The 25,131-nt window shown below is 50.2% G+C and overlaps 3 protein-coding genes and 1 non-coding gene across 19 annotated transcripts; 1 reads left to right on the forward strand and 3 right to left on the reverse strand.

The window, feature by feature from the left end:
• Positions 1-1,005: 1,005 nt before the first annotated feature.
• Cln3 (ceroid lipofuscinosis, neuronal 3, juvenile (Batten, Spielmeyer-Vogt disease)) lies at positions 1,006-15,616 on the reverse strand. 12 transcript variants are annotated; one of them, NM_001146311.2, is made up of 18 exons: positions 15,094-15,616; positions 13,973-14,079; positions 13,102-13,246; positions 12,799-12,895; positions 12,563-12,641; positions 11,445-11,541; positions 10,592-10,663; positions 10,132-10,211; positions 9,943-10,028; positions 9,200-9,272; positions 8,972-9,115; positions 7,608-7,720; positions 5,289-5,335; positions 5,143-5,211; positions 5,002-5,057; positions 4,793-4,886; positions 2,270-2,410; positions 1,006-2,185 (listed from the first exon to the last, which is right to left on the reverse strand). In NM_001146311.2, the coding sequence occupies exons 4-18, from the start codon at positions 12,842-12,844 to the stop codon at positions 2,066-2,068; spliced, it is 1,317 nt and encodes a 438-aa protein (NP_001139783.1). In that variant the 5' UTR covers positions 12,845-12,895; positions 13,102-13,246; positions 13,973-14,079; positions 15,094-15,616; the 3' UTR covers positions 1,006-2,065. The 12 variants fall into 12 exon arrangements, 11 of the variants coding, with proteins under 11 accessions (NP_001139783.1, NP_034037.3, NP_001316718.1 ...); XR_378213.4 differs by lacking the exon at positions 15,094-15,616 and adding an exon at positions 14,167-14,384 and having other exon boundaries at positions 1,885-2,185; positions 4,985-5,057; XM_006507289.2 differs by lacking the exon at positions 15,094-15,616 and adding an exon at positions 14,405-14,580 and having other exon boundaries at positions 1,885-2,185.
• Positions 9,273-9,331, reverse strand: Mir7059 (microRNA 7059). Its single transcript, NR_106026.1, has one exon. It is a non-coding gene; the product is annotated as a microRNA 7059 (primary transcript).
• On the forward strand, positions 14,717-18,924 carry Apobr (apolipoprotein B receptor). 4 transcript variants are annotated; one of them, XM_006507399.4, is made up of 4 exons: positions 14,717-14,867; positions 15,175-17,037; positions 17,696-17,961; positions 18,056-18,924. In XM_006507399.4, exons 1-4 carry the CDS (start codon positions 14,811-14,813, stop codon positions 18,123-18,125), a joined length of 2,256 nt encoding a protein of 751 aa, XP_006507462.1. In that variant the 5' UTR covers positions 14,717-14,810; the 3' UTR covers positions 18,126-18,924. The 4 variants fall into 4 exon arrangements, with proteins under 4 accessions (XP_006507462.1, XP_006507463.1, XP_006507464.1 ...); XM_006507400.4 differs by having other exon boundaries at positions 14,718-14,867; positions 15,175-16,485; XM_006507401.4 differs by having other exon boundaries at positions 14,718-14,867; positions 15,175-16,443.
• Il27 (interleukin 27) lies at positions 18,808-24,834 on the reverse strand. 2 transcript variants are annotated; one of them, NM_145636.2, is made up of 5 exons: positions 24,679-24,821; positions 22,570-22,730; positions 22,387-22,485; positions 20,790-20,948; positions 18,808-19,348 (listed from the first exon to the last, which is right to left on the reverse strand). In NM_145636.2, the coding sequence occupies exons 1-5, from the start codon at positions 24,707-24,709 to the stop codon at positions 19,094-19,096; spliced, it is 705 nt and encodes a 234-aa protein (NP_663611.1). In that variant the 5' UTR covers positions 24,710-24,821; the 3' UTR covers positions 18,808-19,093. The 2 variants fall into 2 exon arrangements, with proteins under 2 accessions (NP_663611.1, XP_006507920.1); XM_006507857.2 differs by having other exon boundaries at positions 22,387-22,730; positions 24,679-24,834.
• Between the last annotated feature and the right edge of the window lie 297 nt (positions 24,835-25,131).

The raw sequence follows: 25,131 nt of genomic DNA on the forward strand, positions 1-25,131 counted from the left end.
CCTCTGTGAGTCTGTGGATTGTAGCATGATAATTCTTTATAGCTAATATCCACTTATGAGTACATATCATGTTTATCTTTCTGGGTCTGGGTTACTTCACTCAGGATGATTTTTTTTTCTAGTTCCATTTATTTGCCTGCAAAATTTCATGATCTTATTTTTTAACAGCTGAGTAAAACATTATGTAAATGTACATTTTCTTATCCATTCCTTAGTTAAGGGACATCGAGGTTGTTTCCAGTTTCTGGTTATTATAAATAAAGCTGCTGTGAACATAATTGAGCAAGTGTCCCTGTGGTAGGATGGGACATCCTTTGGGTATATCCCCAGAAGTGGTATAGCTGGGTCTGGAGGTTCCAATTTTCTAAGAAACTACCATATTGATCTCCAAAGTGGCTGTACAAATTTGCATTCTCACCAACAACCGAAGAGTGCTCCCCTTGCTCCCAAGTGCTCCCCTTTCTCCACATCCTCGCCAGCATGAGCTGTTACTTGAGTTTTGATCTTAGCCATCCTGACAGGTGTTAAAGATGGAATCTCAGAGTGGTTTTGATTTGCATTTCCCTGCTGGATAAGGATGATGAAGTTCTAAGTGTTTCTCAGCCATTTGAGATTCCTGTTGAGAAGTCTCTGTTCAGCTCTGTACCCCATTTTTTATTTGGGCTATTTGCCTTATTGATGTCTAGCTTCTTGAGTTCTCTTTCTCTTTCTCTCTCCCTCGTGTTTTTTGTTCTTTGTTTTTTTTTCGAGACAGGGTTTCTCTGTGTAGCTCTGGCTGTCCTGGAACTCACTTTGTAGACCAGGCTGGCCTTGAACTCAGAAATCCACCTGCCTCTGCCTCCTGAGTGCTAGGATTAAAGGCGTGCGCCACCACCGCCCGGCTTTGAGTTCTTTATATATTACGGATATTAGCCTTCTATCAGATATTGAGTTGGTAGAAATCTTTTTCTATTCTGTAGGCTGCCAGATGACAATATCATTTGCCTCACAAAAGCTTTTCAGTTTCATGAGATCTGGTTTATTGTCAATTTTAGTGCCTGAACTATTGGTGTTCTGTTCAGGAAGTTGTCTCCTGTGACATTCGTTCAGGGCTACTACCCACTTCGTCTTCTATGAATATTGTAGGGTCAATCTAACCAAGCAAGTCAAAGAGTTATATGATAAAAACTTTAAGACATTGAAGAAAGAAATCAGTTGTCCATCAAAATTCCAACACAATTCTTTATAGACCTTGAAAGAACAATACTCAATTTCATATGAAAAAAACAAGAAACACAGGATTGCTAAAACAACTCTGTACAGTAATAGAACTCCTGGAGGTATCACCATCCTTATTTCAAGCACTACTACAGAGTTATAGTAATAAAACCCACACAGTATTGGCATAAAAACAGACAAGTTGATCAATGGAATCGAAGACCCAGATATAAATCTACATACCTATGGACATTTGATTTTTTTTTATAAAGAAGCCAGAAATACACAATGTAATTATTGTAAAACAAGATCTTATGTAGGCCAGGCTGACCTTGGTTTCCTATGTAGCTGAGGACCATGAACTCTGGATCCTCCTGTCTCTACCTCCCCAATCCTGGGACTACAGGCTTATATTAGCATACGCTGCTTTTGAATTGTTTTCCAGGGATAAAACTGAGAGCCCAGGACATCCTGGGCAAGTACTCTACCACTGAACTATAGCCCTAGTCCTCAGGGTCTCACCGTATATCCCAGTCAGACGTGAACTTGGATTCTCCAGTCTGCTGAGTGCTGGAATTACAGGTGTGTGCCACACCTTGTCTGAAATACTTTATACATTCATAAATACATATATCTTTCACAGTGGGCTTATGTAAACTTTCCGTTTCAGAGACTGCACAAAAAGGAAACTGTTAAAATAAGCATTTATTAGAAGGGCAGAGGGTAGGAGAAAACTCTGAGGCCAGCTCAGGAGTGGGAAACATCAGGGGCTCCTTGCTGCAGTGGGGCAGGGAAAGGCTGTGGCAGAGCTCGAAGATGTGTGATCTGCTCATGTGCCTGCAGATCAGTGTGTGTCGAGCAACTCCTGTCAAGGGAGGTGACAGAGGAAGTCATGCAGAGGCAGGGCCAGGACCCCCGACAGGGAGATTCCCAAGGTGTCAGAGATACAGGCAGCTTCCATGGCAAACTCTCGGTGCTTGTCACTGGTCTGGGAGAGCAAAGAACAAGGGTTAGGGCTTCCATCCACAAGGCTCCTAAGGCCACCCACAGCCCTTGTCCAACTGGCACAGACCTCCAGAGCAATGTTGTGGAAGGTATTCACGTAAGCGGCCCCACCCAGGAGCCCTTCGTACAGAATGATGATGAAGATGAGGTAGATGCTGGGCAAGAAGTTCAAGCAGACATCTGCCAGCAGGAGGGCCAGGTTGAGGCACTGTGGGCAGAGGGAAGGGAGGCGTGAGACTGGGCAACAATACGGCAGGGAGGCAGCAGGTCTCAGAGCTGCCAGGTTATAGGAGATGCCGCTGAAGCAGAGGGCTGTGTAGGGTCCCAGTGCCCAGCTGGGCCTGTGGGACCCCGACATCTTGGTAGGCCCTCGATGACCCCATCCTCATCCTCACATGCCTTGTGGGTTTCTCCCCTTCCTTGACTTGTCCCTGTCACTCTTAGCCTGTAATGTTCCTCAACTTCCCATCACTGGTGAGCTCTCAGTTGGACCAGGGTCATTCCACTGTGGTCATCAGTCACCTCCTCTCCTTCTTGCCTTTTTGTTTCTTTTTTAATGGCATGAATCCTAACACCTAGACACCCCTACCATGTGTATCACACACACAAACACACACACACACACACACACACACACACACACACACACACACATACACTGCAGAGCTAACACGAGAGCTTGTGATTCAGAGGCAAATGCTCTACCAGAGTCCTATCCTCAGCACCCAAGGACCCCCTGAACATCACCTGTTCTCCCCTAATTACTGCACTGAAATCAATGGGTCATTTGACAATGTCTGGAGACCTACTTGCCGTCTCACCAGCTAGGGATACTGCTAAACACCTACAGCAAGTAACACATCAGAATGATCTAGCTGCAAATGTCAAGAGTACAAAATTTTGGACTGGAAAGATGGCTCAGTAGTTAAAGGCACCCGCTGTTCTTCCACAGCACCCACAGGGCGGTCCACACCTATCTGTAGTTCCAGTTCCAGGGATCTGATACCCTCTCTGGCCTCCATGGGCACCAGGCACACAGGTGGTTCACATATATACACATAGACAAAGGTTTGTGTATATATAAACTAAACAATGGTCAAGGCTTATGTGGGCCTCAGATGTAGGTTCAAGGCCAGCTTTGAAGACTTTGCCTCCAAATAAAAAGTTTGGGCTGAGCTGGGCAGTGGTGGCGCACGCCTTTAAACCCAGCACTTGGGAGGCAGAGGCAGGCAGATTTCTGAGTTCGAGGCCAGCCTGGTCCACAGAGTGAGTTCCAGGACAGCCAGGGCTATACAGAGAAACCCTGTTTGGGCTGAAGAGATGGCTCAGCTACAGGTACTTGCCTGTATGACCTGAGTTTGATCACCAGAACCCACACGTTGAAGAAGGGAACCAATCCTGCACGCTGTCCTCTGACCTCCATACACACGGCTTGGCAAGTGTCTCCCTCCCACCAATAAATAAATATAAATATAAGTGTGTTTATTTAAATTGTATAAAATAAATAAATAGGGCTAGAGCGATGGCTCAGCGGTTAAGAGCACTGACTGCTCTGCCAGAGGTCCTGAGTTCGATTCCCAGCAACCACATGGTGGCTCACAACCATCTATGATGGGATCTGATGCCCTCTTCTGTTTTTTTTTTTTGTTTTTTTTTGTTTTTTTTTTTTGGGGGGGGGTTCGAGACAGGGTTTCTCTGTGTAGCCCTGGCTGTCCTGGAGCTCACTTTTCAGACCAGGCTGGCCTCGAACTCAGAAATCCGCCTGCCTCTGCCTCCCGAGTGCTGGGATTAAAGGCGTGCGCCACCACGCCCGGCTAGCTGATGCCCTCTTCTGGTGTGTCTGAACACAGCTACAGTTTGTTTATATATAAACAAACAAATCTTTAAAGTAAATAAGTAAGTAAATGAAAGCAAGCTTGAGGGCTTAAGAAGTTTCGTAACAATCAGCATGGACCAGCAGGAACAAGGCCCCAGGTGCAGTCAGAACGACTGTGAGAACAAAGCACGACGGCCAGGCACGAGGCACAGGCCCTCAACGCCCGCATTCATGAAGCAGATCTGTGAGCTTCAGGCTAGCCTAGTCTACATATCGGATTCCAGGCCACCCAGGACTACACAGTGAGACCCTACCTTAAAAACAAACAAAGAAAAAAAAATAAAGCAGACAAGAACAAAACCAAAATAAATCAAAACAATATCTTGTTCTTCCTTTTTTTTCTCAACATTGCTATACAAACACTGAGAAATAGGTGTTGCCCACAGCTATTAAATATTTTAATTTTTGCAGTACTAGGGATGGGACCCACAGCCTCAGACAGGCTAGGTGCACAATCCTGCTCCACCCCATCTGACTTCCTGATAGGAAAACTGAGGCTCAATAGAGGTTCAGAGACTGCTCTGAGTCACACAGCTCTTGAGAACAGAAACTGGAATTTACCCACAAGTATGACTGGTTCCTCCTGGTGCCACCACACATTTTATATGGAGTCCAGCTGGCCTTTAGTGCTGTACTTAGGAACGCTGGAGTACACTAATGTAAGAAACTCAGGAGGCCGAGGTGGGTGTGAACAAACAGGGCAGCACTCAGTACCTGGAGCAGGGCTAGGACCCAGGTGAACCGTATTCGGCAACATTGGAGAGAAGAGCGGGAGGCGAACACACCAGCCTGGTATAGCATCTGGTACCTAAGGTTGGGGCAGAGAAGAGGAAGAGGCTCTCAGGGCACTTTTTGGGGTCAACCCCAGGACCCCAACATCAGGGATCCTCCCAGCCTACTGCCCACCTGCCAACTTCTCTCACCATCGGTACTGCTGAGCATGGCTTAGGGAAGTGTTCCGGAAAAACAGGAGCTCGAACTGCAGCGAAGACCAGACAGATGGAGATGGCGGAACCTCAGCCCTATCTCTCCTCCCACATCCCTCCCCGGCGCCCCTCACTCACAAGTCCCTGGTTGATAAAGTATTCTGCAAAGTAGACCAGCACCAGAGGGATGATGTACCACAAGAGACCCTGGAAGAGTCGGGAGATGTAAGTGGAAGGCAAGAGGCAGAGGATCCTCACGGGGCACCCGCAGCCACCATTCAAACCTTGAACACTGTCCACCTTTCCTGGAGGGAGAGGTCCCAGCTGGCACCTACAGAGCAGGGGGAAGGGGAGGAGGTTGCACGCTGAACGCTTAGCTAAGGTGCCAGCATGCAGCAAGCAACCAGCCAGCACAGCAGTGTGTGGATTTAAATGCCACTTAGTGCACACTTAGTAGTCGCTAAAATGGTAAACTTCGCGCTGTATACATATGTATATACACACATATACTTATAAAACTTTTTTTTTTTTTTTTTAATGAGCAAGACTATAGATCAGGGTACAGCTTTTATCTACCGACTCCATCCCAGACTCTGGCTAAGCCTTTCATTTCTAGAACAACCAGGCTCCTTTTCTCACATAAGGCCTCACCCTGAGCTGTTTCCTGTGCCTGGAACATGATCACCTAGGCATTTGCAAAGCTGACACCTTGACAGCCAAGTTTCAGCCCAGAGATATCCTTCAAAAGGCTGTCTTGGGCTGATGGATGCTCGGTGGATGAGGGCACTCACTGCCGAGTCTGAATGAGCAGAGCTCAATCCTCAGAACGTCAGACCTCACACTTGTGCACACGCTCTTGCCCAGACAGCTCCATTCTCAAAAATAAAAGGTTTGTTGTTGGGGGTTCTCTCGGGGGCTCAAGAGATGGCTCAGTGGTTAAGAGTAATGGCTGCTCTTCCAGCGGACCTCAATTCCCAGCACCCACGTGGCAGCTCACAACTGTCTGTAACTCCAGTTCCAGGGGATCCAACACCCTCCCATAGACATGCACACAGGCAAAACACCAATGCACATAAAATAAAAATAGACAAATCGCTGGGCAGTGGTGGCGCATGCCTTTAATCCCCACTTGGGAGGCTGAGGCAGGTGGATCTCTGAAAGTTTGAGGGCAGCCTGGATTACATACAGTGTGAGTTCCAGGACAGCCAGGGCTACACAGAGAAACCCTTCCTCGAAAAGCAAGCAAACAAACAAACAAATAATTACAAAATTAAATAAATAAGTAGAGCCTTTCTCAGAGTTGGAGAGGTGGCTTGGGGTTAAGTGGCGGCACACGCCCTGAATCCCAGCGCATGGAAAGCAGAGGCAGGAGAATTTTTGACTTCTGGTCTAGAGAGTGAGTTCCAGGACAGCCAGAGCTACACAGAGAAGCTCTGCCTCAACAACAACAACAAAAAAACAAAAAACAAAACAAAAACAAAACAAACAAACAATAAAAAAAAAAGAAAGAGGGGCTGGAGAGATGGCTCAGTGGTTAAGAGCACTGACTGCTCTTCCAGAGGTCCTGAGTTCAATTCCCAGCAACCACATGGTGGCTCACAACCATCTGTTATGAGATCTGATGCCCTCTTGCCCTCTTCTGGTGTGTCTGAAGACAACTACATTGTGCTCATATACATTAAATAAATAAATAAATCCGAAAGAAAGAAAGAAAGAAAGGAAGGAAGGAAGGAAGGAAGAAAGAAAGAAAGAAAGAAAGAAAGAAAGAAAGAAAGAAAGAAAGAAAGAAAGAAAGAAAGAAAGAAAGAAAGAGAGAAAAGGAAAGAAAGAGCGAGCGAGCACTGGTTGCTCAACCATGAGGGGGTCCACGTTTGAATCCTGGCAACATCGGCCAGCTCCCAACTGCCTGTAACTGCAACTCCAAGGCATCTGATGCCCTCTGCTGGTCATCCGCGGTATAAGTTCACAAATACACATACACATCAATAAATAGAAAAATAAATCCTAGCCAGGTGTATGGTGGCATATGCGTTTACTCCTAGCATTTGAGAGGCAGAGGCAGGTGGATTTGTGAGGTTGAGGCCATTCGAGAGTACACAGTGATTTCTAGGCCAGCTAGGGCTATACAGAGAGACTATTTAAAAACCAATAAGCAAAAACTTGAAGAAAAAACAAAACAACAACAAAACCCCCACACTTGGAACCTCCTGTAAAGCAGCTCCCTTAGCCATCCCCACCCCATTTCCTTAACCGTTACTTTCTGGGTCTGTGCAGGGTCTTACTATGTAGCCCAACCGGCCTTGAAATCATAGAGATCTGATTGTGGCTGCCTCCGGAGTGTTGGGATTCAAGGTGTGCGCCACCCCTCTGGGCCCCATCGCAGTTTTATGTCCTGTGAAAATGCTCTCATTCCTTCATCTGGAGCACTACCATTCCCAGCAATCGGAATGTCTGGCATCCAGTCAGTAGTTAGTAAGTATACATGACTGCTTTGACCCAGACCTGTACACCTAGCAGCCTGTTTCCCTCAACTGTGTCCACTGTTGAGACCAAAACCCCAAGGCGGAAAGTGGCCCTGGGATGGGAGGGCCTTTGCATCCTACCTGGCTTTGACTCTGGGGTCTCGGTGCCTATGAGAGGCTGCCGGGCAGCAGTCTCTGCCTCGTTTTCCCCTCCAGGGTCCAGGGGTTCAGGAGACGTGAGCAACAAGAAATAGCTGGGATGGAATGGAGAAGCGAGTCAGGGGGCTCTTGTCGGGAAAGGCCCCAGAGGTCCTGCAGGCCCGCCCCTCCAGGCCCTTCACACTTGCATGGGGTGCTCCCAGCCTCTAGGTACCCTGTGCTGGAAAAGCTTCTTTGTTTCTACCCAGGGACCTCATTTGACTCAGTCACAGCACCTGCTCGTTTCCCTGTTCTCAGTACTTCTCATCTATTCACCACTTCACAGAGATTCTTACTAAATGTGTTTCTTGACATTTTTATTCACATATATACTGCCCTCTGGTGACTCTCCCCACCCCCTCGGGTCCCCACACCCTGTGACCTTTCCCACATCACAGGTCCCTTTCTCATACTCAGTGTCTTTTTGTTTCGTGTTGTGACTGAGTTTACCCAGGGTCTGTATGATCATGGGATTGCTTTATTTCTTTCTTTCTTTTTTTTTTTTTTTGAGACAGGGTCTTAACTATGCAGCTCTGGCTGGCCTGGAGCTCAAGATGTAGACCAGGCTGACCCCAAACTCACAGAGATCCTCCTGCCTCCTGAGGGCTTGGATTAGAGGCATTTGCCATATGTTCAATTATCTCAGTTAGCTTTTGAGCCAGGGTCTCCACGTGTATCCCAGGTAGGCTTCAAACACATGAGCCTTTTCCATCACCTCCCAAGAGCCAGGACTGTGGGTGTTCAGCATTACACACATACTGACTCCTTTTCTTCAAGATAGCCTTGTAACAGGCCACCGGACCTTAGGACAACTGACTCCAATGGAAATGCCACTGAACATGCAGTGTGTAGTTACCAGGTGACTAATCGGCTTTCCACTGGGTTTAAACCCATGTCTGAGCCGTCTTTCTGGTGGATACCCCACAATAGCCCTAAGCTATAACATGATGCCTCCAGAGTGCTGGGATGAAAGGCATGTACCACTACACCTGGCTTAATAATGTTTTCTAAAATATACAAATACACACAGAAGAAATAAACCGGGGTGCACTCAGTCCCAGCCCCAGTCTCAGGAGCCGACCTGTGCGGATGAGACAGAACCAGCCTGAGACAGAGACAACTGAAGGTCAGGAATGAAGTTGTCCAGAGTCGCACAGCTAACACAGCCCCACTCTGAGATTCCACCTGAGGGGTGTCGAGAGTCCAGAGTCCACACCCCTTCACAACAAGGCTGAAGAGCTCTGAAGATTGGATTAGCATCAAGCTCCTCCTTCCATCTTTCATCCTTTGGGCCTAAGGACACTCACCTGGCTAGCAGCAGAACAGGGATCCCCAACATAGAAAGTAGGGTGTGCTGCGGGGAGAGGCCAGCCTGGGTGAGTCCCAGGTAAGACAGCGATCCAAGAAGCCCTGCACCCCCGGTACCCGAAGACCACCATGAGATCACAGCACTGAAAAGAAGACAAGAGCACTGAGGAAGATGGAAGCCAGCAGGGGGCACTCGTCTCCCAGTCCTCCTGGCCCAGGCCGCTTACCTGGGGTAGAAGGCAGTCAGTGAGAGGAAGGTGACCTCCCCTAGCCCTGAGGAGATGCTGGCCAAAACCACTCCTGGGAGGACAAACAGCAAACAGTGACCTTTAACTGAAAGCCGCAGTCCCCGGTGGTTTGTTTACAGCCTCAACTCCATCAGCTCAGCAGGGCTAAGAACAGATCTGTCACTGAACAGACAGGCTAGGGTCTCATCTGAAAAGCCACACCCTCCTCCACATGTCCTCTCCGAGACTGTACCCCCATCTTCATTCAGTTAATAATTCCCAATTATTCAACCCTGCTCATCCCCACCTATACTCAGTCTCCCCATTCCTTCCTATTGACACCCTCCAATTGTTCCTAGAGCTCACTTCTGGTTAGGGAAGCTCTAGGAGGTTTGTCTTTGAGACAAAGTCTCGGGGATGTAGTCCAGGCTGGCCTGGAACTTGCTATGTAAATCAGCCTGGACTGGCCCTCTCCTTGTTTTTTTGGTTTTTTTTTGTCTTTGTTTTTTGAGATAGGGTTTTGCTGTGCAGCTTAGGATAGGCTTGAATTCACTATGTGGCCCCAACTAATCTCAAATTCACAATCTCCCAAGTGTGTGTCTCTCTCTCTCTCTCTCTCTCTCTCTCTCACACACACACACACACACACACACACACACACACACACACACACACAGGAAGCTGGGGAGACTACAGCACATCACTCTGTTGAGTCCATCAACCTCTCCCAGCTTCGTACTCACCACACAGGCTTAACCCCACTGACTGAGAGAAGGCAACCAGAACAAAGCTCCCAGCAGAACAAACTCCACTGACGAGCACCCGGGGGCTGAGAAGAGATGAGGAGGAACTCAGAAGGCCACCTCCATGCGAGACTCTCCAGACTCCCGCTTCCTCCCACCCTGCCTCCCTCCTGCCACCCCGACCCAGACCTGTAAGGCAGCAAGTGAAGGCCAAGAGGCGCCAGGAGTTTGATGACAAGGGTGGGAAGGATGTCTGCTAGGAGCACCGCCTGAGACAGGAGAACACAGTGAGAGCCTAGACCTTCCCGGAGACAACCTTCCCAACCCAGCCGGGGAGCCGGCCAGTGAGACCTGCTGTAAGTTAGGCTCTGGAGTTAGATAGATCTCCATTCATTCCCTGCTCTGGGGCTCCTCAAATGGCTGTCAGGGCATATTTATACACTCTGACCTTCAGTTTCCTCATCCAAAGAGGGAAACTTACAGTGTTTCACTCACAAAGCTGGGGGAAGGGGGGCACCTGAACTAATAATTACTATTTACATATTTATATTCATCACTGCAATCCCAACATTCCCAACTGGATGGGGGTGGGGGTGGGGAAACGAGATTGCAAAGGCAAGGATCGTGGGGTCCCCACATGGACACTCACAGCTGTGGAGATGGAGTTGCAGTCAAATCGAGATGAGCTGTTGTGGGGTGTGGGTGTTGGGCCTGGTTCCACCTATGGGAGAGAAGAGGGTCTTTCCGACAAAGCGGCAGGAGGCTAACCAAGGCCCAGGTCCAGTTCTGTCCTAACTTCACAAATGGCTGTGGGTAGGCAAGGCTTCTAGGGGGCCTTAGTTTTTCAATGTCCACAATGAAGAGAGTGTTTATAAGCATCTCAAACTTTGGGCCAGAGGCCAAAGACAGCCCCCCAAGATGGATGCACCATGTTTAAGAGCATTCATATAGAAATCTGGGTTTCTGGAAAATATCAGCTTGGGTCAAATTTCCTAGTGAACCTGCAAAGTGGAGGCTGCGCCTCTTAGGGCCTGCGTGCTCTAGCTCACTGCCGCCAAAGGCTCTCCACCTGGGTAATGTTACCTGGCAGGAGCATTTGTAACATCTGGAGACATTTTTGGCTGTCACTTTTGGTTGACAAGGGGCATGGGATGCTACTAAACATCTACAACATGCAGGACAGACTCACAACAGTCACCTGACCTCAAATGTCAACAGGGTACAATGACAAAACACACCACAAAATAAGGTCTTACCCAGCCAGTTATGTGAGTTCACCAACCTGGTACCCGTTGCTCTCTTTAAGATCCCTCCTGCCATGAGGATGTGGGAGACTAAGACCTTTAGCTCCCCAATCCCACCCAGAGCTACTCTAGGAGTTTTTCAGGGGTCCTCTGGCCCTGAGTGGGTTCTTAGTATTCCCCATGCGGACTGACCTATGGTAGTGGTACAGAGGGGCTCACTTACTGACCTATGGTGGTGGTGAAGAGGGGCTTACTTACATGGCTCTGGTTTCCAGACGCCTGCTCCTGCTTGAGGATGTCATGGGCAGCGCTCAGCATCACCACATATGAGAAATTGTTGCAAAGACCCAAGATCCTAGAAATGAGGACACATCTTCACTGTCTGGCTTTCTATCCACTTACAGTCCTTAAAGATACACCTTTTTTTTTTCCTTCTCCACTATCAAAACAGGCCTTGAGATTAGACCAGCTCATGGCCAAGTGCCAAGTCCTCCTAAGCACTATTTCTCCCACGCTTACACTAAGATTCTGATCCCTGGGCATTTCTCATCAACGGAAACACTGTGGTACAATGCAAATATCTAGCGTATTCCTGTGCAAAACGGAGACAAATTTTCACCTGCTGATCTCAAGGGAACCAAAATAATAGCAGGGCATATTGTTCTTATTTTCATCTCCCAGAGCTGTGCTCAGAACTTGGCAAAAGCAAATTGGCTGGAGACAGAGCTCACTTGTACAACAGTGCGTGAGCCCGGGAAGGACCTGCTTTTAATACCCTGCACTGCAAACAGAAACAATGGGTGTTCTGGGCATTGTGCTACAGTAGGGCCTGTAACTGCAGCACCTGGAAGGCAAAAGCAGGATTAGAAAGGTCAAAGTAAGCCCTTACTGCTTGTAGGGTTTAAAGACCTTTCCAAAAAAAAGAAGAAAAAGAAGAGGAAGAGGAGGAGGAGGAAGAGGAAGAAAGAAAGAAAGAAAGAAAGGAAGGAAGAGGAAAAAAAACAAAGTTAGCTGGAGGAAAACATTTAATAAATAACTCTACAGATACTAAGATCTGATCAATAGGTGAAGGTGGGAATTTAATGGAACTTGGAAAGTTCACAGTTGATTAAGTATCTGTGTATTCAACTGCTTTTCACAACTTGGCTCTCATCTTTGCTCCAATCGCACTTTACTTTGTTTGTTTGTTTGTTTGTTTGTTTTTCGAGACAGGGTTTCTCTGTGTAGCCCTGGCTGTCCTGGAACTCACTCTGTAGACCAGGCTGGCCTCGAACTCAGAAATCCGCCTGCCTCTGCCTCCCAAATGCTGGGATTAAAGGCGTGTGCCACCACGCCCAGCTGGCATTTTACTTTTGCACAACTCTCAGACCACTTACCAGAAACCCACTGCATTCTTCCAAAGGACACTCCGACTATCCAACCGAGGGGCCTGGGGCTCTGAGTCGGTCTCCTCCCCTGGGAGGTAGAGAAAGCATGACCCCCCACTCACTCGGGTACACGAAGGCCCCGCCTATCCCGCATGGTGTTGAGGGGGCAGGGCCAGCATCCCAACTCCTCGGGAGAGCCGCGGGCAGAGGTGGTCATTCCCAAGGCAACCGATGAGAGCACTCACTCTCAGAATCCTCAAGGCGCCTCCACGAGCCCGCAGAACTTCCCATAACATTGAGTTCGGGTCCCCCAAAGGGCCCAAAGTCAGCGTGTGTTCCGAGCTAGCTTCAAGAAAACAGATTAAAGTCTGGGACAGGTGGGTGCGAAGGATCAATGCCCCGCGGTCAGTCCCAGGTTCCGCTGTCTGCTATACACGACATGTCCGTCGAAGGATCCCCAGATCTCCAGCTCGTGTTCACCCACGCCCCACCCGCCTGACCCCGCCCCCTGCCCCTCTAAAGCAAAGCCCCCGCCCCCAGGCCTGTACCTTTAAGAGCAGCTGAACTCTCCGCAAGGTAGACGAGCAGGTTGGGGGTCACGTGACAGTACCCGTGAGCCTTCCATCACGTGCTTGAGGGTTGCTTCTTACTTCCGGGTCCTTTTTTCTCTTTTTCGCCTTTGGACTTCTCAAACTTCGGAGAATAAAAGAAGGAGAGTTCGAGAGAACGCTGGAAGCACTGATTTTGAATTGGAGTCGAAGGGAGCCACAAGTAGAGCCATGAAAAGCGGCGCTCTAGACGCCGACCAAATCTGCCAGTACTAGTCATGGCGCGGAAGGCTTCAGCTTCTTTCCTGCAGCTCTTACTTGCCTGAAACAATTATGGCTACTTTGCTGCGGATGTCCCACTACCCCACCCAACGTCCCAAGGACAAGTTCTGCTTGAGCGCAAAGGCGACCAGCCTCAAGTGTTATCTGTTGTCCTTACAGACCTATTGTAAAGACCTATAATAAGCATCTGGGAAGTAGCTGAGAGTAGATCGATTAAAAATAAACACCCACAAAACAGCATTCTATGAATTATCTGTGGCAATATTCACGATGTTACGGTTAAATCCCCTTTGCCTTACTATCCTAGAACAACAAATACCACGAAAGTTGTCCAACCCCTGGTTTTACAAGAGAAAACCAAGGTCCCTCCGCCCCACTGTGCAACAGAGGCTAGACTTTTAGCTGACTTCAGAGACTCAGCAGTAAGAAATAGAGCAAAGGTGCTAAGTTCACTGAGAAAGCTGCTATGGGTGTTTTTCCTGGTCTGTGATGTCAGCCGTTTGTCCTAATTGGAAGTTAGGAGAATGAGGCTGAGAGGATAGTTGGAATGTGTCACCTCACAGTTCCAAATAAGGAGTCCTTCCCTTACCTTCCACTCGATGGCAGGGCAGCATCTTGACCATTCTTCATCAAGCCTATTCCTCTGCTATGGATTCCAGCAGCCTCTGCCCACTTCTCCCGGGTCTTTTCAACCACCTGTCATTAAGATTTGCCGTTTGAAATATGCCCTCCTGTGGTGTTCTTCCTAGATCACTCAAACAGTGAGAAAAAGGATCCTCCTACCCAAACGAGTCTCTAGAAATTCTGCAGCCTCTGTCCTTAAGGAACTCACAGTAAGCTGTGAGGACACATGACCACAGTACAAGAATAACCATAGGTGAGGGTGTGGGCATTGAGCACCAATCCAGACCTTTCATCCCCAGAAAAATCTTAATGGCGTTGAAAATGGGAACCCAGAACTTCCAGTGGCCTTATCCTCACTTCTACAGCTTCTCCCCCAAATAAATCAGGAACCACAAACCCTAGCTTCCTCTCACTGAAGGCTGTGGCTTGGAGGAGGCGGAAATGGCTGAGGTGCGAATACAAGACCTGAGTCACTCAGGCTGCACTTGCCGAATGCCCCCTCCCCCATACCCAATTCTGAGGTCTCCTGTTTCCACTTTTTTTTTCCCTTTCCCCTTTCTGGCCCGATCCTCTGCCCTTTAGTTCCAGATGTGCACCCGAGTCTGAGTCACCTGGACACTGTTAAGCCATCCCCCTGCCTGTCATGAAGTCATCCATGAGCAGGGGGGAGGTGCACAGGGCCTGGGGTGGAGATTTGTCAGGGAGAGTCAGGGGAAGAGGAAGTGTCTTGGGTGCTGGGGAGGACTTCGTGGGTGGGGACGGATGGTCATTGTGAGCTTTCTGGACACACAGAGACCTGCAGGATGGATTTTCTCCGGCTTCGTCTCCCTGGGCTACATCAGGCTTTGAGGGGAGCACTGGTGAGAGGGGCAGAGAGATACCCGAAACTTCCACCATTCCTCGTAGTCTCACCTTTCCTCTCCCTTACAGCCTCTCCTGAAGCCTGAGCTCCCTTTCCTACAGTCAGCCAGACTCCTAGCCCAGTCCTTCCTGGGTTTCAATCTCCTGCCTCTACAAGTGTACCCACTTATTCAAGCTAGGCCTTGTCGGGGTCCCTTAGCAGACGTCCAGATCCCTGATTCTTACCTGGGCTTTGTTAACAGTGTACTCCTGGGGAAGTGGTTAGACCTCCCCTGAGTGCCTTCACTCTTCTTTCTTCTCTTCTAGGACTCCTTCAGTGCGTTTGTGTCCTACCTCGTAGGAGACACAGTCCCCACAGTAGAGAGGCAGACACAGGCAGCTGAGGAACTGGGAGAGGTGACTGAGGGGAAGGTTGTAGGAGAGGAAGCCCAGGAGGTACTGGAGGGACTTAGAAGTGGCCAGAGTGAGGGGGTAGAAGCACCCGAAGAGACTAGAAGATGCCAAGAAGGAAGTTTAGCTGGTGAACAGACCTGGGGGTGGAGAGCAGATAGCTCTGCAAGGCCCCAAGCAGAAAGGCAGGACACTGGGTCCTGGAAGGCAGCTGAGGATGCCAGGGGCCAGGAGCCAAGTGTCCCACTGAAGCCTGAGGCAGAGCCTGGGACTCACAGAGACAGGAGCAGTAATACAGCCCAGGAGATCTGGGAGCACGGTGAAGAGGAAGCAAGCAGTGGGGAGCCTCTGAGAACCTGTGAACAGAAGGAAGAAGAGGAGGAGGTGGTCAGAGCAGCAGAGTCAGGGATGGCCGAGGGGGTGGAGTCACAGCCAACCTGGCACAGCGAGCCTGGGGGGAATGCTGGCACTGAGGGGCAGCATGTGACAGAGGACAGCAAAGAGATAGACTGGGTGGCCAAAGACATGGTTGCAGAAATCGAATGGTTTGGTGCCAAAGGGATTGACAAGGAAGAGGAGAGGATGGTCCCAATGAGGGATGGTGAAAGGGCAAGGGCACAGGGGACACAATGCCCCGGGGCCGAGTCTGAGGACCAGGCCATGTTGAGTAGAGAGGCCTGGACAGTCTCAGACAGGGAGGGGGCTGATAGCCTAGGAGTTCAGGGAACAGAATACGGGTCAGACCCAGGAGACAACTTCCCAGGAACTACTGGGAGAGTCTGGGTCCTAGAAGAGGCTGACAAGGGAGACCAGCAGGATGAGGTCGACGAGAAGAGAGAGGCTGAAGTTAGGTTTCCGATCCAGACCCTGGAGGCTGAGAGAACTGGAGAGATGACTGAAGGCCACATAGCTGAAGAGGAGGCTATGGGAGAACAGGAAACAGAGGGCAGCTTTGAGGATGAGGAGAGGCAAGACTTAGCCATCAGGGATAATGGAGTGAGTCTAGAAGAAGAGGTACGGGCAGAAGAATCCTCCAGGGAGAAAAGGAACTCCTGGGCCACAGAGCCTACGCTAGTCCTAGACACGGAGGCTAAAGATGAACCTGACTGGGAAGACTCTCCAGAAGTCAGCACTGAGGAGTTGTTTGTGGGAGAGAGGAGTGAAGCCGCCCAGATGACACCAGAGGTATTGAGAGTAAAGGTCACTGAAGGACAGGACCCTGAGCTGGTGAGACATTCCCAGGCTTTAACTAAACAACTTGAGGAAGGACAGAAGGGTCAGGAAGAGACTAGTGGAGCTCCAGACCTGAGCCCAGAGCGGGTGCTAAGCTTGAAGGAATATCCTGGGCCTGTGGGGTTTGCAGGCCCTGAGCTAGAAGCCTGGGGAAACTGGAGTAGGGGTGTGGACCGCAGAAATAGCCAGGAGGTAAAAGCAGATGCTGAAGCAGGCAAGGAACAGACTGCAACCGAGCAGGCAGTGGAGATCCGGGCTGAAGGAGGCCAGGAGGCCCAACAGCCAGAGGTCTTCGGGTCAGGAGGAGAGGAGGCACTGACCTCCGTAGCACTTAACCCGGAGCTGGAGGGAAGCCAAGGAGCAGAGGCGGGGACAGAAGAGTCAGTGGAGGAATCCAAGCCCACAGAAAACGAGGCTGCTGAGGAGGAGGCTGTAGTGCCTTGGGAGGCAGATGGAACTTGCAGGAAGAGGAGGCTGGAGGAGGTGACTCTGAGCCTGCAAGACAGTGAGGACACAGAGACCAGTTATTTGGCTGAGGAGATTATTGTGGGTATCAGGGCCGTGGATACCGAGGAAGGGCCAAAATGGGAAGCTGGGTTGGCTCCAGAAACAGAGCTTGGGAAAGCCTGGTGTTCCGAGGGCAGAGGGGAGGCTGGGAGAGGCACGGAGCTGGAGGAGACTACAGAGAAGCAAAGTGGACAGGAAGTTGGCTTGGTGGGCTCAGCAGAGAAGGTGTCTGGCTATGATATCCAAGAAATTGATGGGACTGAAGAGGGGGAGCAGGCAGAGATGGAGACATCTGTAATGGCAGAAGACATAAGGGGGACGGATGGTGTGACTTTAGGCTCCCAGGCAGAGAGAGCAGAGGGGTCCATAACCCCCATGGAGACTGAGGGGCTCCTAAGAGATCAGATGCTGTTGGAAGAAGAGGCTGGGGGAGGGCAGTCGCGAGAGCAGAAGGTCCACAACTCAGAGGGCGAGATCCAAACGCTGGACGACTCTTCAGACCAGGAGGGGCAGCAGACACACCAAATCCCCACAGTAGCTGTGCCTGGGCCCTTGGAATCGGCTGAGGCCACGGCAGGTGCCCCAGGGGATGTTCACAGCAACTGGAATGAGGTGAGGGCTTCAGCAGGGCCCCGAGAGGGACAGGCAGAATCTGGAAGTCAGTTCTCCACAGTCCTCTATGTCCCTTATCCTGCAGGCCCTGCTCCCTGGGTCCCGCCTGGATGTCTCTGTCCCTCGGAGTCGTGTGCTCCTCTCTCGAAGCTCCTCACGGCGGCGCTCGAGGCCCTCTTTCCATCGAATCTCTGTTCCTGAGCCACAGTGTGACCCTCCCAGCCCCCAACCCCAGGCGGAGCGGCCGGTCCCTGAGCAATCCTCTCTTCAGCTAGAGGAAACTCCAGAGCTAAGTGCCACAAAGCCCGAGGGGACTCCAGTGCCAGCCAGAAGAAAAATGCTGGGGCGTGGGTAGGCACAGGGGCGCTATGCTTGGGATGGTGAGGAGGCTGCGGGAAGCTGGGGTCCACCTCCCAGAGCTCTTATGGATCTGTTCCTTCTACAGGTTTGGCTTTGCTCATCCTGGCATGATGCAGGAGCTGCAAGCCCGACTGAGCCAGCCAAAGCCACAGTGACAGGGCCTAGAGCCCTAGAGAGAGAGACCTCCCAAGAGAGTCCGAAGGCTCTTCTGGACCCTGGTTACTCTTGAGTCCCTCGGCCACTGGAATATATCTTTTCACCCTCCCGGCCTCAGCTAAACTGGATATTTATGAAGACCTTGAATCTAGGAGTCTGATTAAGCCAGTGAGGAACCTGCTCCACTGGCATCGATCATGGATTCCTTTCCCGGTGCCCTTTCACATCTGTCTCAGCTACTCGGAAGGCTACCCGGAAGACTGGGCTGGGGAAACTATTTTCCCCTAAATTTCCCCAGTATGCTCACCTGCCACCCAATGTGAGATAAGACCAGCAAGTGTAAGTGTGCTTGCGTGTAAGATAGCACACTTCTGGGGTGGAAACCAGCCCAAAGGAAAGAGGTTCAAGGGGCTGAGCAAGGGACACCACTTGGAGTCCACGGCCACCGGCAACAGATCAGTTGCTTTGAGTTTCCAAAATGACGGCTCGGTATCACAGCTCTGCAGGTTACTATGCTAACCTCCATGCCAGAGTTGGGGAACGTTGCCCAGGAACTCCAAGCACATAGGAGTAGAGAGGGGTTCTGTGTGGCTGGAAGCTTCCCCCTCCCCCCAACTCCATCCCAAACCGGCCTGTTCCTTGGGTGTCAGACCTTCCTGTGAAAAGATGTGGAAACACAAACCGGGCTGGATGGCTTTATTAGGCACCCAGCATGGTGGCCTAACTCAAGAGTGAAACAATAAATAAACCATTTCTTAAAAATAAATAAATATCCAAGAAATAAATATCTGGTAAGGACTGGAGGGCTTTTAAATTATTGGGTCAGGGCTGGGAGCTAGTGAAGCCCTGCCTGGTCTAAGGCAAACGAGCTAGAGCCTGTCCTGTGATTGGCCAGACTCCAGCCTTAGAGTCTTAACGGGCGAGGGAGGGAGCTGGAAGGTCACTCCATAGGGCTTGAAGCTAGGTGTTAGGAATCCCAGGCTGAGCCTGGGCGCCTGGGCAGGGACAGCAGCAGCAGGTCCCGAACAGCCCGAGACAGGACAAGCTCCAGGGAGTGAAGGAGCTGGTAGGTATAGAGCAGCTGGGGCCAGGACACTTGGGATGACACCTGATTGGGGCCACCCAGAGCCCCTAGGGGCAGCTTCTTTTCTTCTTCTTCCTCCTCTTCCTCTTCCTCCTTGTCCTCCTCCTCCTTTGAACATTTGAATCCTGCAGCCAGCACCTATGAGGAAAGACACACAGGGCCACATCAAGAACCAGAGAGAGTCTCCATTCCTTCTGCTGCCCATCACCTCCAGTGACATCAGTAACCACAGGCCCTGGTTGCTCTGGTAGCCTCTCCCTCAGACTTACAGGGTCAAAGTCTTTATCTAATCTAGTCATGTCTTTATTTAAATCTTGCATTTTATTTCTTTTCCCTTTAACATTCCTATTATTTATTTATTTATTTATTTAATGTGTATGGGTGTGTACCACATGTGTGCAGTGCTTAAGGGGGTGAGACGAGACATCAGGTCCCCTGGAACTGGATTTGAGGATGGTTGTGAGTCACTATGTGGATGCTGGGACTCAAACTTGGGTCTTTTGTAAGACAAACTGTGTTCTTGACTGCTGAGCTGTCATATATATATATGATTTATTTTTTTATTTCGTATATACGAGCCCTTTGTCTGCATGTATGTATGTGCACTGCCTGTATGACTGGTGTTCTTCAAGGCCAGAGAGAGTGCTGGGTGTTAGCATTTATCCTCTGCAAGACCAGCAAGTGCTGCTCTTGCCATCTCTCCAGCTCTGTTTCTTGTGTTTGTTTATTTTACAGAATCTTCCTCTATAGTTACAGTGTGGCCTTGAAATCACAATTCTCCTGCCTCAACCAACCAAGTGTTTGAGACGACAGGAATGCATCACCACACTTGGCGTACTAGATTTAAAAAAAAAAAACTATTAAATTTATTTTATGTGTATGAGTGTTCTGCCTGTGTGTATGTGCACCACTTACCAAGTGCCAAGGAGCAGAGAAAAGGCGTCAGATACCCTAGAACTGGAGTTACAGATGGTTGTGAAATGGTTGAGTTGCTGGGGATTGGACCCAAGTCCTCGGGAAGAGCAGCCAGTGCTGTAAACGACGGGACTTTCTCTCCAGCCCCCTTACCTGTCTGTCTGTCTGTCTGTCTATCTATTTTTAAAAATGGTCGTGGTAGAGCAAGATGCTCCAAACTGGGTGGGACTGCTTTGCTCTGGGGATCACTGGTCAGGAAATTCTCTGCTGTTAAGGATTTTTCAGGATCAGAGGGGGTGACACAGGTAGTTCCTGTTTTGCATTTTCAATTTTCTTTTTACTAAGGTAAAATTTCTATTGCCCTTTGACCCGCCTCGGAGAATCCGAGTGAAGTCGGAACTGGAGGGAGAAGGGACGGATACTGGGCCCGATGACGACAGGGGCTGCCCTGGTGTCCCATGGCTATTCTTTCACTGGAGTCCAGCCCTCAAGAGCAGGCAGAGACTTTGGGCAGAGCCAGGCTCTAGGGCCGCTACTCACTCACAGAAGCTGAAGTGTCTCACTAGGCTTCTTCAACCTGATTCTGGGAGGTGTTTCAAAAGAGAGCCAGTGAGTCCAGTTTGCTTGTAGATCCCCGGGGTCAAGGGTACAGTGCGCACTCTACCTGAAAGCGGAGGTGCCTGTGCAGGTCCCGGAGATCCAGCCTCATGGCCCACAGCTGCTCCCTCTCTGAGCTGGTCCAGGTCCCCTGGGTCCCCAGCCCTCCCAGCATGGCAGGGAAGGGCCGAAGTGTGGTAGCGAGGAAGCAGAGTCTCTCAGAGTCCTATTGAAGAGAAGGGGAAAAACACCAAATTGAGTGCCATCTTTATATGGGTCTCTTTTTTATTCTAGCTTCCATTTCATTCACAAGTTTACACTTTAAATTTTTTTTTTTTTTTTTTTTTTTTTTTTTTTTTTTGAGACAGGGTTTCTCTGTGTAGCCCTGGCTGTCCTGGAACTCACTCTGTAGCCTAGGCTGGCCTCGAACTCGTGATCCTCCTGCCTCTGCCTCCTTCAGCAAATCCTACCGGTGTGTGCCACCACTACCAGCTAAATTTTTTATTACCTCATGCATGGCAGCACACACATCTAATCCCAGCACTCAGCAGGCAGATATAGGAGGACCTCTGTGAGTCAGAGGTCAGCCTGGTCTACTTAGGGAGTTCCAGAACAGCCAGGGCAAATAGTGATGCTTGTCTCAAAGAGCCAAAACAACAACAAAAAGTATTATGTCACATCTATTTATAGCATGTGTATGTGTGTACCTGTGCACATGTCTATGAACATCAGAGGACGACTTCCTGAAATTGGTTCTCTCCTACCGTGTGGGCTCCAGGGATTTAACTCAGGTTGTTAGCTTTGGCAGCAAGAGCCTTTCTCTCCTGAGCCATATCACTAGGCTCCTTGGATTTATTCTTGCCTTCTTCTATCATTGTGAGGTCAGTCCTGTCTCCTTGGCCCCATACTCATCTCCTCAACCCACTCCCTCCACCCACAGCTTCATTCTGTCCCTTCCGTTGCCATCCATACAACCTGTCAGTCACATCTTGTGCTGGCATCTCCACCAGCTTTCCCGCCTCATTCCCATTCATGCACTGGATCCCATCACAGATGGTTGTGAGCCACCAGCTTTCCCGCCTCATTCCCATTCATGCACTGGATCCCATCACAGATGGTTGTGAGCCACCAGCTGGGAATTGAACTCACTGCCTCTGGCAGAGCAGTCAGTGCCCTTAACCGCTGAGCCATCTCTCCAGCCCTCATTCTTATTCTTAACCCAAATCCACCTCGCTCCACAGGCTCAAATTCAGCGTGCCCATTGAACTTCCTTCTTTCATCTCCAACCCAATTTTCACCCATATCCACAGCTGTCTTCTCTCTGACTTGACCCCACTCCCATCACAGTCGTCAGCCCATCTCTTTCCCATAGCTACCTCCATTCCCAGTCCCACCTCTTCCCCCAGTGTCATGCTCACCATCTTGCGGTCCCCACTTTCAAATCCCAGCTCCCTCTCCTTTGTTCCTCTATCTTCCTCAAATCCTAGTCTCTGCCTCCCAAGTATTGGGATTACAGATGTGTACCACTACCCTCAGCTTCCAGCTTCACCTTTACATACAGAGACATATTAGCCATACAAACCTGCAGATCCACATCTGCTCAAACACTTGTCTATGTACCATACTTTACTGCCAGTCTCCCCATCCCCTTGCCGTTCACTTACAGAGAGGTGATGCCATGCCTGGAAAGTCAGGGAAACATTGGGAAGATGGTATCCCAGGGGCAGGAGGTCCAGGTTCACTCCTGGCAATCGAGATTCAGCCTGAGGGTTAAATTCTGTTAGTGAGGGCCAGTGGGACTTGGGGGTGTCCTCACCTCCAGACCCAATTGCGCTAAGGAGACTCACAAAGCTGTGGACATAGCCCTGAACCTCAGAGAGCAGCTTCCTGGCAAGGTACAGGCTGACTGTGAATTCCCTGCGCAGCTCTTGAAGGCTCAGGGGGTCTGTTGGGAACCCCCAGGAACCAGCTTGTACCAGAAGCAAGGGTAGCAGCAACAGGCTGAGCCCTGGAGAAAGGAGGAAAGGTGACAAGATAAAGGCTGGAGAACCCTGGAGAAGGAAGAAACCGATCTATACAAGCACTGAGTCTCTTTGGCATCTTCAAGCTACCCTCTTAGAACCATCATTTGGACCACAGAGGCTACCCCCATGTCACTCTGCACACTGTTGTAAGAACACCAAAGGCAGGATCTTTGTTGTTGTTGTTGTTGTTTCGTTTTGTTTTCTAGACAGGGTTTCTCTGTGTAGCCATGGCTGTCCTGGAACTCACTCTGTAGACCAGGCTGGCCTTGTACTCAGAAATCTGCCTGCCTCTGCCTCCCAAGTGCTGGGATTAAAGGTGTGTGCTACCACCTCCAAGCCCCAAAAGCAGGATCTTAATACACACACTCCAACTAGATCCCTTAGTCAATTGCCTTTTCCAGTGCCCAGCCTACATAACTGCATGTGTGTGCCCTAGCCCTTGAGACTGGGTAAAGTGACTAGCCACGGTTAGTCAGTGAGAGGTCAGGGAGGCAGGGTTGGACTCCAGATCCACCCAAACACAGGCCAGTACTCTATCCCCAGGGAACTCAGAGGAAGAACCCACCTGCTCCAGAGGTGGCAACACTGTGTTCTGCCAAGGATTCCTTGGGTTCACCCAGACAGCCCTGAGGCTTTAAACAGACCTAGGGCCCTAGGGAAGACCTGGCAAAGCCAGTGGTTCTATTCTAGGGACTCATATGGAAAATATGCCACTGTGCACTGAGCCCTTCTAGGGTAAATTAGCAGTATGGTCCTGGAAGGGACATGTGGTGGGGATGGCACTGATGGAGGGGGAGGCTAGTGTCTTCATCCTGCCTTGAGCAGGTCACCTCTTATTTTTGTGTCCCAGGCTCCCAGCTGTGGAGTGAGAGTCATGCTATCTGACTTTTCAGGGGACTTCAAGCCCTGCAATTTGTAGTAAGAGGGAGCAGGGCTGTGAAGTGGGAGCTCTGGGAAGAAGGCAATCTTCAGTGGTTTCTCTCTCAAGCGGGAGTTACACAATTCTCCCCGAAACCCAAACCAAAACTATCCCCAAGTCTCTCCCCACCCTTGCTCCTCTCCAGGTCCCTTCTATCCATTCATAATCTATAAACCTCCCTAAAGTGCCCTCAGCAGTAGTTAATGAAAGCTTGGGGGCGTGGGGGACGACATCTATTTTCCCCATGTACTTTCAGAAGTGGGCAGTGATTGAGATCTCTGGCATTCAGGTTTCTTGGCTTGAGAACCATTCTGACTCCCTAATATCCTGGAGACTAAATAGAATTCTTCCTAGCTCTAGGATGGGGAGAAGGCATGAACCCTTAGGCCTTGGTAAATATTACATCCCAGACTAAGGTGTGCCAGCTCATACCCACTTACCACCTCTCAAAATTCTAGACACCCCAAGACCCCTTTGTAGAGAATCCCGCCCTCATGCTCCAGCCCTTGAGCCTACCCAGCCTACAACTTGCCCCTCTTCCTACAACTCTGTTCCGAGTCCTTCAGCTCCCAGCTGCAGACTGGGCAACCTTCTAAGTTCCAGACCTTGGGTAAGTTAGAGACCTTTACCCAGAGAGGTTGCCCCCTTGGTCCCAGTCACCGCTCTTACCAGCTCCCCTGTGCCGTTCCTCTGACTGTCCTCGGTTCTCAGCCTCTTCCCTCTACACTCTTCATTTGTCTGTTTAGTCCTGCTCCTGGCCAGGTTGCCTGTCCAGTCCTCCTGACACATCCCAGACACTGCTATCACTTACCCAGCCAACCATAATTCCACTGCTCTAACCCCTGCCCACTTACACTAGTCTCATTCCCGTGGTCAGCTAGCCATGCCTGTCTACGTGGCCAACGTGTTGCCCCTCAACTTTCTGCCCCAACCCTACCTGTCAAACTTTCCCAACCTCTCCTGGGCTCCACCAAACCTCCCAGCCCTCAGCCCAGTCGCCGCTTCCAACTCACGCCAGCCAAGGTCTCCTGTCACCTGGCCCATGTCAGGGCCCAGCCTCTGTGTGCAGCCATCTCCTGGGTAGGGGGGTCTTATACTGGGGGCTGCGCCCAGTTTCACTTTCTGTCCTACTTGTACTTTCAGCTTTGTGTTCACTAAGTCTTCCCTGGCTAAAATGGGGAAACGTAATTTCCCTTCCCAGAGGGGGAAGCATGGGGGTGGCAGGAAGCTGGGGTTTCAGCCCATCTGAGCTCCAGACCCAGGTCCAGCCCTTCCCTCCCCTCCCCACCCCTGAGACTCTGGCCACTCACACAGCACTGTCCACTGGTGGGACTCAAAAGACCCGACCTCCTTGTGCTTCTCCACAGTCACGAGCATCCAAGGGCCATGGCAGTCCATTGTCCAGTGAATGACAGATGGCCAGGTAAGGGAATTACCCGTAAGAGGGGACTCAGTGGAGGTGACTC

Source organism: Mus musculus, chromosome 7 (assembly GCF_000001635.26).
Source record: "Mus musculus strain C57BL/6J chromosome 7, GRCm38.p6 C57BL/6J".
NCBI lineage: Eukaryota > Metazoa > Chordata > Mammalia > Rodentia > Muridae > Mus > Mus musculus.

Coding starts and splice junctions, on each gene's coding strand:
- Cln3 (NM_001146311.2), bottom strand. CDS start 12,844: ATGGGAAGTTCTGCGGGCTCGTGGAGGCGCCTTGAGGATTCTGAGA. Junction 11,542..12,562: donor AAGAATGCAGTGGGTTTCTG/GTAAGTGGTCTG, acceptor CCTCATTTCTAG/GATCTTGGGTCTTTGCAACA. Junction 9,116..9,199: donor CTGACTGCCTTCTACCCCAG/GTAAGCGGCCTG, acceptor TCTTCTTTTCAG/TGCTGTGATCTCATGGTGGT.
- Apobr (NM_138310.1), top strand. CDS start 14,811: ATGGATTTTCTCCGGCTTCGTCTCCCTGGGCTACATCAGGCTTTGAGG. Junction 14,868..15,174: donor AGGCTTTGAGGGGAGCACTG/GTGAGAGGGGCA, acceptor CTTCTCTTCTAG/GACTCCTTCAGTGCGTTTGT. Junction 17,962..18,055: donor AGAAAAATGCTGGGGCGTGG/GTAGGCACAGGG, acceptor TTCCTTCTACAG/GTTTGGCTTTGCTCATCCTG.
- Il27 (XM_006507857.2), bottom strand. CDS start 24,709: ATGGGCCAGGTGACAGGAGACCTTGGCTGGC. Junction 22,731..24,678: donor GACAGGAGACCTTGGCTGGC/GTGAGTTGGAAG, acceptor TCCTTTCTCCAG/GGCTCAGCCTGTTGCTGCTA. Junction 19,349..20,789: donor ACAGGCACCTCCGCTTTCAG/GTAGAGTGCGCA, acceptor CTTTCCTCATAG/GTGCTGGCTGCAGGATTCAA.